This window comes from Topomyia yanbarensis, chromosome 2 (genome assembly GCF_030247195.1).
Source record: "Topomyia yanbarensis strain Yona2022 chromosome 2, ASM3024719v1, whole genome shotgun sequence".
In the NCBI taxonomy this organism is placed as follows: domain Eukaryota; kingdom Metazoa; phylum Arthropoda; class Insecta; order Diptera; family Culicidae; genus Topomyia; species Topomyia yanbarensis.
The window spans coordinates 332,995,945-333,008,588 of NC_080671.1; the positions used below are offsets into that span (position 1 = coordinate 332,995,945).

Genomic DNA, 12,644 nt, shown 5'->3' on the forward strand with positions numbered 1-12,644 from the left:
TGTCAGGTGCACCCAGAATCTAGACGTTGGATGTTCAAATGAGGTTGGTAGATTGACATTAGTCGCTTCCGAAGTACCATGAAGAACAGTCGAAGGTTGATTATCGATGGCATTGGTTTCAACACGTAATCTTTTTGCGGTCCTCGGAAGTGGAGTCAACAATTTTATTTTAAAAGACTGGAGTAGATACAGCAGGCGACAGTTTTGAAAACCCACCTTGAATCTCTTGCCTCAATTCAGCAATAATACTATTGCGAATCTCGGTTTTAACCCTTTATAAGGCAGTGGCTTGACTCTCCTTATTACTTTTTATTGAGATACATTGAAAAGTGTCAGATTGGTGGAGTTTTTTTTAAATACCGCGATTTCCTTTTGGTTAATAAAATTAGCTCGATTTTGAAAAAAATACTCTAGACCCTATAAGTTGGTGATGCAAATTTGTAAAAACAACTATTTTTAATCCGAAAATTTTGTTCATGAGTGGTAAAAATTGCAAAGAAAAAAATTAAATGAATAAATGAACGTCTGTAATCTGTGGTCTCATTTTTCAACTTATCCTCAGAATTCAGGGGTTATTTACTGTTAATCAGGTAATAACCAGTAACTCACCTTAATTTAATTCTGAATTTCCGATCCAGCTCGATTTGTCTTTATATTTCCACCAATCTCGTTGGAAATACATCAAACATTACGAAGACTGGCATTTTCTAACGGCGGTACGGGCGGTACCAAGTATATTTCCAAAACATTATTTTATTACGAAATAAATGTAAATATATTCTAAACTAGGTGCAAAACCGTGTTTCTATTAATATAACATCCATTAATAGCCCCAAACTCTGGGCCTTATAAAGGGTTAAGTCGATAAGCTTTCTGTGCGATGTATTGATCTCCGCAATGACAGAGTTCGTAGAGATTAGAAAAACTCTAGTAAGAGAACTGCGGAGAGAAAAACAGCATTTTTGGCAACGTATGCCCCGGCAGTGTATGGCAACACGTGCAATGTTATAAGGATAGGCAATGTTCGATTGGATTCATTTTTTGACAGCTAAACGCGAATCCAATCGATCCAAAATGGAGTTACCGCAGTTCTCTTTCTAGAGTTTTTCTAGTAGAGATTAGTGTTTTGGTAAAACGGACATTTTCCATGAAACCCATGCACGCTTTACACATTCAGAAAATTTAGGCATTTCCACTCATTTCATTGTAGAATTCTTCTTCGATTCTCACACAACGATAGTGGATCGACGACTTGCAGAACTCTCTGCAAATTATCTCTTTTGTGTCCATATCGATTGAGCAGCTGCTACAGCGGTCCATTTTTCGTATGATGAGAGCTTAATCGAAACTTGTATGCAATAAACTGTCAAACAATACCGCCGGAAGAGTAGAGCACTCTAGTTTCCGGTCAAACCATTCGGAATTTGATTCGGAATCCTGAATGGAGTCAGTATGGATTCCAAATCAAATGCAACAACCGATTCTGAGTCGGAATCGGTTGTTGCATTTGATTTGGAATCCATAATGACTCCATTCAGAAATCCGAACCGGTTCCGGAATGAGTTTAACTGGGTTAGAGTGCGGTCAAGACGCGTTTGATGTATCCAAACGAGCAGAAATCTGACGTATTTCTATTGTGAATACGTCAAATTTCGTGTTCGTTTGAATACGTCATGGCCTCTTGGCCACACTCTAACTAGAGTGCTCTACGGAAGAGGCGCTCGTGTAACGTAGAATAAATTGGTGACGGTTTCATACCAAAGCAAACTCAGCAGAAATCAGCGATCTATTCGCGACTACACGCAAAAATAAAACAACCTACATAATAGGTTCTTTTAACGTAAATTTAGGTACTTTTGAGTTGTGTGTCGCTTTCGCACTTGTTAGTGTTGTCAAAAACAAAACAAGAGATTCGACTCAGTCGAGGTCTTCCGTGCAGTAAGGTACTTTTGAGTAGTTTGGGGTATACTCAAAATTAGGTAAATTCAACTTAAATTTAAGGAAATTAAACTCATGGTTGAGTTATGATTTTTGCCGTAGTTAAATGGAAACTATCTTCAACATGGTTTACCTAATTTTACCTTTCTGCACTATACTACGAGATTGAGTCAAAAGTACTTAATTTTAGGTAGTTTTTCTGTGGCATGTACGAAGCTGAGTTTGACAACTTGTGTGCGTGAATTTCATGTAAACAAATGGATGATGGAAAATGAATAATTTTAAACGTGCCGTTTTCAACGTTTTTTTTAATAAATAAATGAAATTGTTAGTACCAATCAATACAAAAATCATCAATCGAGCTAATTTGGTAAAGAAATGAGTAAAAAATGTTGCAGAACATATTTATTTTGCGTCCTCAACATAACGCATTTTCGTGAAGCAAAAAAAAAGTTTTCAAAATGATAAAAAGTATTGAAAAGTTAACCTTTTCGTCCAAAATTTTATTTACAGATTGAAAAGCAATATTTATCCAACTTATGGTAAAAATTTCGCTCAATACAAATAGTTTGTTTTGGAGAAATGTGTATTTTTCGTTGGTCATATTTATACTGCCAGGAGCTATCAATGTATATGGAACAAAATGAAAAATATACTGATGTGCAGGTTATCTGCAGTTTTCAACCACGCAGACGGATGTCTTTAACCACGAAGAGGATATCACAGTCATGGCGAATAAGATTTTAGAACTATATCTAGACCAACACGAGAAAAGGGTGGAAGTCCAAGTGAGAGTCTCTCTTTGTTTATTCTCTTTTCCATCAATAACTCGGCCGCTTCTACGTTTACTCCTTAACTCTTAGCATAATATGCTAGACGACATCAGAGTCACTTTCAGTGAAATTCGACCAGTTTATGAGAACTTTTTCTCACGTTCTCTAGCAAAAAACTACCAAACTATATCCGTTATGCTTTATCGGGCTGATGCTCTATCGGCCCATACCATTAAAATCCCGTTTCAATATATTTGTATATTAAAAATCACAATTTGCAATTAACCAAGAGGAAAACATATGCTAAAACGTGAAATTATTATTCCATATTTTCTGCGAAAAAGCTTTGACAAAGGTTTGGTGGCTTAGCAGAAAGGTTTAGCGGAAGTCTATTTAACCTCTTTCGCTTATTTACTTAACTCAATATTCTTGAAAATTTGAAAATGGTCCATTTGAAAACTGACGAAAATTTAACATCATTTCAATATTAATTCGTTAAAAGGGCGAAAGTGTTTTTTCTAAACAAACTTGTTTCGCTCATTAGTCTGCTGCAGAGTTGAATTTCATGAAAAATATCCGTTAATGTAAATTTTTACCCTTCGTAGAAGTAATTTCAATTGTTTTCTACTTTGAAATTATAGTAAATTAAGAGAAACAATCAAAATAAAAGTTTGTTTACAAATCTTATTCGCCCTTTTGCAAATTTAGTATGGATTTGTTTACATTTGCATCACCCACAGGCACAACTTTTGTAGATGGCGACACCGTACCTTCGATGACGCGAATTGCTATCTCTTTCGGACGACGATCTCTACACGCAAAAATAAAACAACCTACAGAATAAGTTCTTTTAACGTAAATTTATGTACTTTGAGTTGTGTGTCGCTTTCGCACTTATTGGAGATTCGACTCAGTCGAGGTCTTCCCACAGACTAACAGACATAACACTATGAGGGAATTCCCTCAAAAAACATCGATCCGACAATTTTCCCAGAACACTAGCTCCACCTTTTATTCACAGTCCCAAACACTCATTTACTGGTGGGTTACCCCTCAGGTTGGGGAACAATTTTTCACTAGTGGCCTATTCCTCACATGCTTGTTCATATGTCAGTGGCGCCATAATTTCAAATGTGGCCACAGTCCCAACTATAAATATATTTAAAATGACCGTTAAAGCGGGCGAAGCTTTGTTTTTGAGTGTTATGTCTGTTAGTCTGTGGTCTTCCGTGAAGTAAGGTACTTTTGAGTTGTTTGGGGTATACTCAAAATAATGGGATTTCTCACTCGTCGAAATTATAACACAGCGGGCGAATGCCAGCTTTATTTTGCGATTTTTCTGTTGAATCACAACACCAGTATGCTTTTTTGATCGGTCGTAGAAATTTAGTTTGTGGCCCAGAATTGATGACGATTTTAGATAGAGCGGTGGCGGAAGTAGATGTGCGATGGTTGGCGGGTGGCAGTTTTGCGAATTGTGGTCGGCTGATGGCTATTGAAGATTGCAGGAATCCTATTCACTAAATGATATTTGCGGTATAAATACATTTTTGGACAAACGTAACGCGGATCGAGTAGCCTATGAAATGAATGGAATGGAAAGCCTATGAAATGAATGTAGCCTATGAAATGAATGGAAATGGACCGAATTCTGTATGATGAGCTGCAAACTCGCAACTTCGGGGTGCATTCGACCAGAGCAGCGGCACAACCAACGAGCTGGGTTTTATAGTGATGGACAAGATTCGCCTACGCTTGTTCAAGTAACAGTGAGAGAATGTGTGCAGTGATAAGCAAAAGCCTGTTTTTTTAACCTTCCGGAAGTCGCGCTAGTGCACTGAGTGCACGCTACTCTGAAAATCTAGCGAAATCGTCTTAGAGCACCAGCGGCTGCTCATTCAGTGGGCCATAAGCGCGACTTCCGGAGGGTTAACTACCGCATTATCAATGTTCACTGCTAACCCAAAGCGAGACTCGCGAACGAGAGAGAGAGAGAGAGAGAGAGAGAGAGAGAGAGAGAGAGAGAGAGAGAGAGAGAGAGAGAGAGAGAGAGAGAGAGAGAGAGAGAGAGATGCATTTTAGGCGTAGCTGGAGCGTGTTTATGACAACTGTTTTAGTCCCTCGACATAGCCTCATAATCCTTTCTGATCATTTAGTAAAAATTTCCCTTAAGGAGGTCTTACAGTGCAAAATTAAAAAAGAAACTAATATTTTTATTATTGCACTCTAAGATAAGAAAAATATGCTGAAGAAAAAATTTACTCGAATTTGACTTGATTCGTATGCTAGAGCCCACTAAACGGATTTTATATGAGGCTTACAAAATCGCGTCAAAAAGCTGACAAAATCAGGGATAGACAAACTCGGGGGAAGAAAAAATCGTAGGCTGATAAAATTGGGTCTTCACTGTATATGTTTTGGCATGCAAAAACACGAATTTCGTATTCAGAGTTGGCAGCACCCTTTCAGATTTCAAGCTTGACTCATCTTATTTGAACCAAATCATTTTTGAAGTAAAACAATGAGATCTAAATTATTTCGCTTCAACATAAAAAGATAACATTAGCTGTGCCATAATTGCTATTGAAAAAGTCATTTGACTCACACAGAAAAATACAAAATCAAGCCACTCTAATAAGGGATAATGTTGATTACTGATACATTTTAATATCCTGAAAAAAGAATTTAGCGCACAAACATTTCTTTAAAAAATTGTGAATCTTTACGACAAAATAATTAGTTTTGAGCCACCCTAATGAGTAAAAAAAATCTGCCATAAATTGTGGCCTGCATTAATTGCAATCGATTTATGTATAAATATGTATATATCATCGCTTTGAATTCAAAGTTATAGGATGAATGAATAAATACCATTCATTATAGTTTGATAATCCGACAAAAGCTACAACAGACATGTTAGTCCATGTGGGGTTGTGGCAACGGAAGCCGTTTACGCCTTCAATTCATTGTTCGAAATCCATCTGCGGCTACATTCGGCGTGGAATATCTTAGTTAGGAATGCTGGACCATTTTTTCCACCAACGGCATGTTGTTAGGTACTAAAAGTAGTATAAATATGAGGTTTTTCTTTTCGACACAAAAAGGTTCGGGACACCTTTTTATTTAATTTTGTTAGAAACAATTGTTTAAATATATACAAAGTAGTAACTTTTCGGATCGCAAAAAATACTAACAAGCTGTGTGTTACAACAATGTCATTGCTGGTTAGTTCGTTAAAATCGGTTACTTAAATCGCCTGTAGTATTTTTTTTAAATTAATAGGCTAAATATTTCATATGTCATCATGTTCCATTTTTTCACTAGACCCATTTGGATTTGATTTTGCAATGCACATACTACCTAAAAATTGAAAAATCCATCGAAATTGTGATTTCACCTAATATGGCGTGGCCCGTTTGGGAAATTTTGAATCAGAAGTTTTTTGTATTGAATTCGAACTTTTTTGAAAATATTAAAAGTTTGATTACATGTCTTGCCAATAGTTCAAACACTATTATTTCTGGTGTACAAGCTCGAGGATTGTATGGCGCAGCTGCATTAATTGCTTGTGCTGTCGTGAACCACTTTTCTTGCAAATCTTTACGCATAATCATATAGCTGCCCGGTGCAGCACATTCAATAGTGAGTGATTGCGGTGGATAGGAACTGAATCCAAAATTCACGCCAGATTAGAAAGTCGATCGTAGCCCCTCAATTTGCATACGCCACGAGCGGTACCGCAAAGCCACTGCCAGCACTGGTTGGTGACAGATTTTCCAAGCGTAACCGAACGGTATCAAGTGCCTAACGACTGTTACGCACGGCTAATGATTGTTCGCGGTCTCAATTGACCGCGTATTGCTGCCTTTTTACGGTCCCGCAGTGTCAGTCACTCCTGTATCTTCCGTATTTCTTGCCACTTTCTTCTCGTACTGTTTACTATTGAAAATGCGACAAATCTCGTTATGCGCAACGGCGCCGTACTTATGCGCCATCAATCACTGTCAAGTTGATCCGTGCGAATTTGCAAAATAACAAGTAGGCTACAACCGTTTCATCGCTAGATACAAAATGTCAGCAAAACGAGAGCTCATGAAACCGGAAGAATCAGTGCCGAAAAAGTTTTTCCGTTACACTCTCAAGGGAGCATATTTTTATGGAATTCAAACTGGAGAAGGTAGAATGCTTATTTGAACGACCGGTTTTTTAACTTAGGCAAATATTTAATAAACAATTTATTTAAGGTTGCTCCTTGGATGACCTTGTGGCTTACACTTACCTGAAAAACAAAAAAGAAGATCGCCCGGAAACGGTTCAATCGTTGGTGAAACAAACTACGACTTGCCTCCAATCGCAAGGACTGCTGACACAAACTGACGATGGCAAATACCATTTGACCCATGCAATGACCAATTTTTCAACTGTTGCAAATGATCCCTCTGATTCACCTAACTTACCCGGTGCTAGTTCCACGGAGCAAAACGATCCAGGTTCGAAATCCAGCAAACCGGACGGGAGTGCACAGTCGGAATCTTCGTTTCAGTCTAGCGTTAACCATCAACCGGAAACCGAAGACACGCCGTCACCAACTAAATCCCATGCGTCAAGCGATAGCGGAATGGACGAACCCACATTGCTGGACCGAAAGGGAAAGGCAGTCATCCTACCAAAACATCGCCAACATTCTGACGACCAGCAGGGTACGAGTCCGCCGCCAGATGCTGAGTTGATGCCCAAATTGATGCCACTATCATTTGACTACGATCAGCCGGATGAAGATGCCTCGGGACCCGGCGAAGCAGGGTGTAGTTCGAATCTTTCGGTGAACTTACCGGAGCTGACGCCCTTGGCTAGAAAATTTAACTTCCTTTACTCCGATGATGATTCGGACTAAATTGTGTGTCTAGCATGGTTGTATATTTTTAACGGTTATTTATTATAAATTTATAGACGCTATCCTTGGTTATTTAAAGAACTTGGTAATATCTCTCAGTAAATTAAAGAATAAATTATTCAGTTATTTAGTTAGTCCTGGTAATATTCGTATCAAAATTATTTATGAAACGTGTCCGAAGTAACTAACAAATATGTACAGCCTCAACTAACACAAGTTAATTTCTTAGGTCCCACGAGGAGTGTTGATTGCATTACAATGATATTTAGTAATTTAATTTAGTTCAAGTGATCATTCAGACATTCTTTTATTTTTTCTATGGAGGGGATAATTCATGTCAGACCAAATGCTTATACCCTTGGAATGTTATTAGAAAACCCTTTAGAGACTTTTACCAATGCTTCCGCCTATAATCTGTTGTATCCGGCTTCAAACATTTGTTCAGTTTAATTTGAAGTTTCAGGATTTTATATTCCCTATCCTCACCCACCGCCGGTGCCTATTTCAGCAACAACCTAGTACCAAATTACCACATCACATTAAATTGATACGCTGGTTGAGGCAGGAAAGCGATAAACATGCGGAATGCGACTTGTTGATTGTTTTGAATGCAGCACCACCTCAATTATGCGTGATTTTCATCTAATTTTACAGTTTTATATTTGCAGTGCAATTTCAGGAGTTTAATCTATTTTCTCTTTTCTTCCACTTTTGTTTACAGGTAAGTTCGATGGACTTTATAAATGGCAGACTAAACAGTTGTCGTTGTCTGCCATGCAACGACACGACCCGACACACATGTAACACGACTGACTGTTCGTTGCACACGCGGGACCAGGTAATTTACAATCGAAGGTTGTGCGCTGTTGGTTGGGAATCCGTCGAAACGGAAAGGTCAAATTCCTCGACGGGGCGCGTGATCAACGAAGCGGATCATGTTGGGATTGTTGAATTAGGCGCTGCTGTAACTCTCGTGAGGCCCGTTGGCTGCTGGTAGGAAGCTCGCTGGGAGGGCGTCTACGGTTTTACGTGTCGTATGCACATTTGTGCTTGGAGTCAATCGCCTTACAATCACGTTATCTTAAGAACTAAAATTCAGTCCATATTGAGGCTGCAGATCCCAGCTGTGCTGGGAACGACTTCAAACTGTTCAATTTTACAATGAGCACCCAAATTATTATTTTATTATAAATATTTTCCGTACAAACAAAACGACTTAATTTTCGGCTTAATACTCATCGAAAACATTACACTCGAGCACAGATTTTACAGCCTAATCGTTACTCAATGGCCAATTGAACCACGGACGAGTATAGGTAATTGGTTATTGCTCTACCTTTTTCTTCGACTGCAGAAAGAGTCAAGGAACGTGAGCTGAACTTTTCCAGTTATTCAATTCTTATGTGCCGCTGGCCGCTCCACTGCACCCTTCACCTGCACGATGGTCTCGCTGCCTAATGATCTATTTAAGCAGCTAATAAGTAATTCACCTTGCTTTGTTTTGGCTGTCGGCTCACACATGCATCAACTAACCCCTTCTCGTGATTATTATGATGGCGACCGACCGAAGACATATCATAGATTGTTGAATTGTTGTTTGCTACCGCCACTGTAGGCCCCTTTTACTTGATTGTATTTCTGATGGGGCTTTACGCTACACTTCCCATGCTGGAGTACGACCGATATGATGCAAAGCGCATGGGAGGGAGCAGTTTTGTTTGTTTGAGTTTTATTACTATACTCTGCTACTACGTGGCTCTATTCAAGTGTGGGACACGCGGGTCTTAAATTAAAAACTAAATAATGACCGGTCGTGAAACCATTGTCCTCCTCCGTCCTATGGGCACACTAATTGGGCACTTGTGAAATATTCAGCAATTTCATTGTGCGAATCACTACTAGGTACTGCCTACTGGTGGTTGAAAATTATACGAATTTTGATTTATTGAAAAGAACCATAACAGGACTTTGTGAATCACAGTTGCACCATATTTGCTCTCAGTTTGGTCGCTAAGGGAAGATAACTTTACTAGATCGAAACAAGAAAGCGGTTACTGTTTGTAGTGTGAAGAAGGTAAAATTATCTAAAAGATTTATAAAGTATATTAAGTAGGTTACTGTGGGGGAAAGTAGGTTACTGTGAAATAACTTTTTTGGATATTGTTATCATTAGTTATTTAGGCCAACCTTGAGAATCATTTGCCATTTTTTGAAATTAGTATGCATTTCAAAGATAAGTTTCATTCACAATTGATGAAAGATAAAAAAATATCAAACGAATATTATTGCTATCATGGGCACACTGCTTTCCGTTCCTTGCGTTAAAATTCTTTCTCGGTGGTGAACAATGGTCAGATTTACCTTCTGCTGCTTGCTGCTCGTTCCGTCTACATTGTCCCTCACTCGTGTTTGTGTCTATGTCATCGTAACTAGAGCTTTGATTCTCGCTGTTGGATGTTTGGTGCATTTTGTCAAGTCATGTGATTCTACTATAACCGTTTTCTTGTTGTTTCTTACTTCCCCGAGCATGTTAGCTATTGGTTTGGGGACACCGTTACGGCGCATGGCTTGCCGATGTGTGCCGTCTGGCTACAGACCTGGCGTTAGACCAGGGTATGTGCAAAGCGTTCTTTGGATGTAGTTAACGCCTTGAGATGATCTGCTCTCGAAGGTCAAGCATAAGCTGACCAACCGTACTGAATTTGGGAGGATAGTATGGATTTTTGGTCGTATGTCCGGAAAAAAACTTGTACAGATTTGTCCGGAATTCGTACGGAATATTCAACCTCAGTGGAAGTGGAAGTACTCCCGGGACAATCTTCCATATCTTCATATCCATATCCATATGCTGGCGACCTTTCCCGGTCAGGTTAAGCTAAGGAGGGTATATGTCATCCCGAAGCTTCTCGAGATACTACGCACCCTGAGTTTGATCCACCATTGCAGCCTGCCAACAGACGTAGTCAGGTCAACTCCGTCACCGACACCCACCCGTCTACCACAGAACTTGAAGGACACGACATCAACCTTTTTCGGTCAGATAACAACGCTCTAAACAAGTCAGACCAACTCGAAGGACATGGAATTCCTGTATCCGTTTTCTCAGGTAAATACAATGAATGTATATGTCCTTCCGAAGTAGGACATACAGATGCTGCCCCCGTTGAAAGCCCACCCCAATTACAGGCATTTGCTTCCACCACCACTCGATCTACCACCTTTCAACCGTCAGGAGAAAACTTGCAAGGACATCTCAAAATCTACTATCAGAACGTGAGAGGGCTACGCACAAACATTGATGAGCTGTTCGTCGCTGCTTCAGATGTTGATCATGATGTTATTGTTCTGACCGAAACGTGGCTGAATGATCAAATCAACTCGCTTCAATTATTTAGCTCAAGGTACTCGGTATATCGTAACGATCGCGATCCTAATAGTGCAGGGCAGAAACGTGGTGGTGGTGTGCTCATTGCAGTTTCCAACCGACTCTCATCCAAACAAAAAAATGACACTCACAATCTCGAACAACTCTGGGTAAATATCCGTGGCCCCTATACTAGTCTCTGTGTGGGTGCTGTATATATTCCCCCCGATTCCGCAAGTGATGTAGAAATTATTCAGAAGCACATAGAATCCGCACTTGACATTGCAACTTCCATTGAACCCAACACGGCACATCTACTATTTGGTGATTACAACCAGCCTGGACTTCTTTGGAAGAGCACTCCCTCCGGGTATGCTTTCCCAGACCCTTCTGAATCAACCTTTTCGAGGGTGAGTACTATCTTACTTGACGGAATGCCTGTACTGAATATGCGACAAATGTCTACAGTGAATAATAGACGAAATCGAATCCTAGACCTCCTCTTTATAAATGAAGAAACTTCAATGAACTGTACCGTATCAGAGGCACTTGAGCCTTTAGTTGCTGTAGACGCACATCATCCTCCACTTCTGGTACCGCAGATTTGTCCGCAGCTGGTTCTCTATGACGAGATGGAGGATGTCAGGGAGTTCAACATTTCGAAGACTGACTTCTCTAGGCTTCATAACTCACTACAAACAATCGACTGGGAGACTTTCTTGAATTTCGCGATCAATGTAGATGCTACCGTAGAAAAACTCTCACTGGTGCTTTTCAGTATACATGTGCCTGCACCTCGTCCCCGAGCAAAACCACCATGGTCCAACAACCGGCTACGCAAACTAAAAAGATTGCGAGCTGCTGCGCTTCGACATTACACTATTCGAAGAAACCCGATCACAAAAAGGGAGTTCACTATAGCCAGTAACAGCTACAAAACATATAATTGCTTTCTCTACTCAAGACACGTAGCACAAATCCAATCGAACCTAAAACGAAACCCAAAACAGTTTTGGTCCTTTGTAAATGGGAAACGTAAAGAAAAGGGGCTTCCTTCCAGTATGTTCCTCGCAAGTGAAACGTCCAATACTCCCAGCGGTATCTGTAACGTGTTCGCAAAACATTTCTCGAGTGTGTTTAAAAATGAATCGGCTAGCTCAACTCAGGTGGACTGTGGCCTTCAAGATGTCCCTCGCGATGTAATCAATTTTGGAAACATTCAATTTACTGACGAAGACATTCTAGCTGCCATAAGCAAGTTAAAGTCCTCTACATCGGTGGGGCCAGATGGGATTCCTTCTATTATACTGAAAAAATGCGCAAGCGCATTGTGAACACCTTTACGACTAATCTTCAACCAATCACTGTCGCAATCAGTGTTTCCCGTGTGTTATCAGTAATGTTTCCCGTTTTTAAAAAAGGTGATAAGCAAAATGTTGCGAACTATCGTGGCATAACCTCGCTCTGCGCTGGATCAAAGTTGTTTGAGATCCTAGTAGGAAATATGCTCTTTCGTGAGACCAAAGCATACATATCGAAGGACCAACATAGCTTTTTGCAGGCAGGTCAACAACCACCAATCTAGCCCAATTTACATCGTACTGTATTAAAAACATCGAAGATGGATCACAAGTAGACACTATATATACTTATCTTAAAGCTGCCTTTGATCGTG

General features: G+C 39.8%; 2 protein-coding genes across 4 annotated transcripts in view; both read left to right on the forward strand.

Moving 5' to 3' along the window:
- Nucleotides 1-12,644, forward strand: part of LOC131683952 (mucin-5AC) — a 297,456-nt gene that overhangs the window by 93,544 nt on the left and 191,268 nt on the right. The gene's annotated exons all lie outside the window — the stretch shown is intronic.
- Nucleotides 6,760-7,696, forward strand: LOC131683953 (uncharacterized). The gene is made up of 2 exons (XM_058966373.1): nucleotides 6,760-6,888; nucleotides 6,956-7,696. The coding sequence occupies exons 1-2, from the start codon at nucleotides 6,783-6,785 to the stop codon at nucleotides 7,603-7,605; spliced, it is 756 nt and encodes a 251-aa protein (XP_058822356.1). The 5' UTR covers nucleotides 6,760-6,782; the 3' UTR covers nucleotides 7,606-7,696.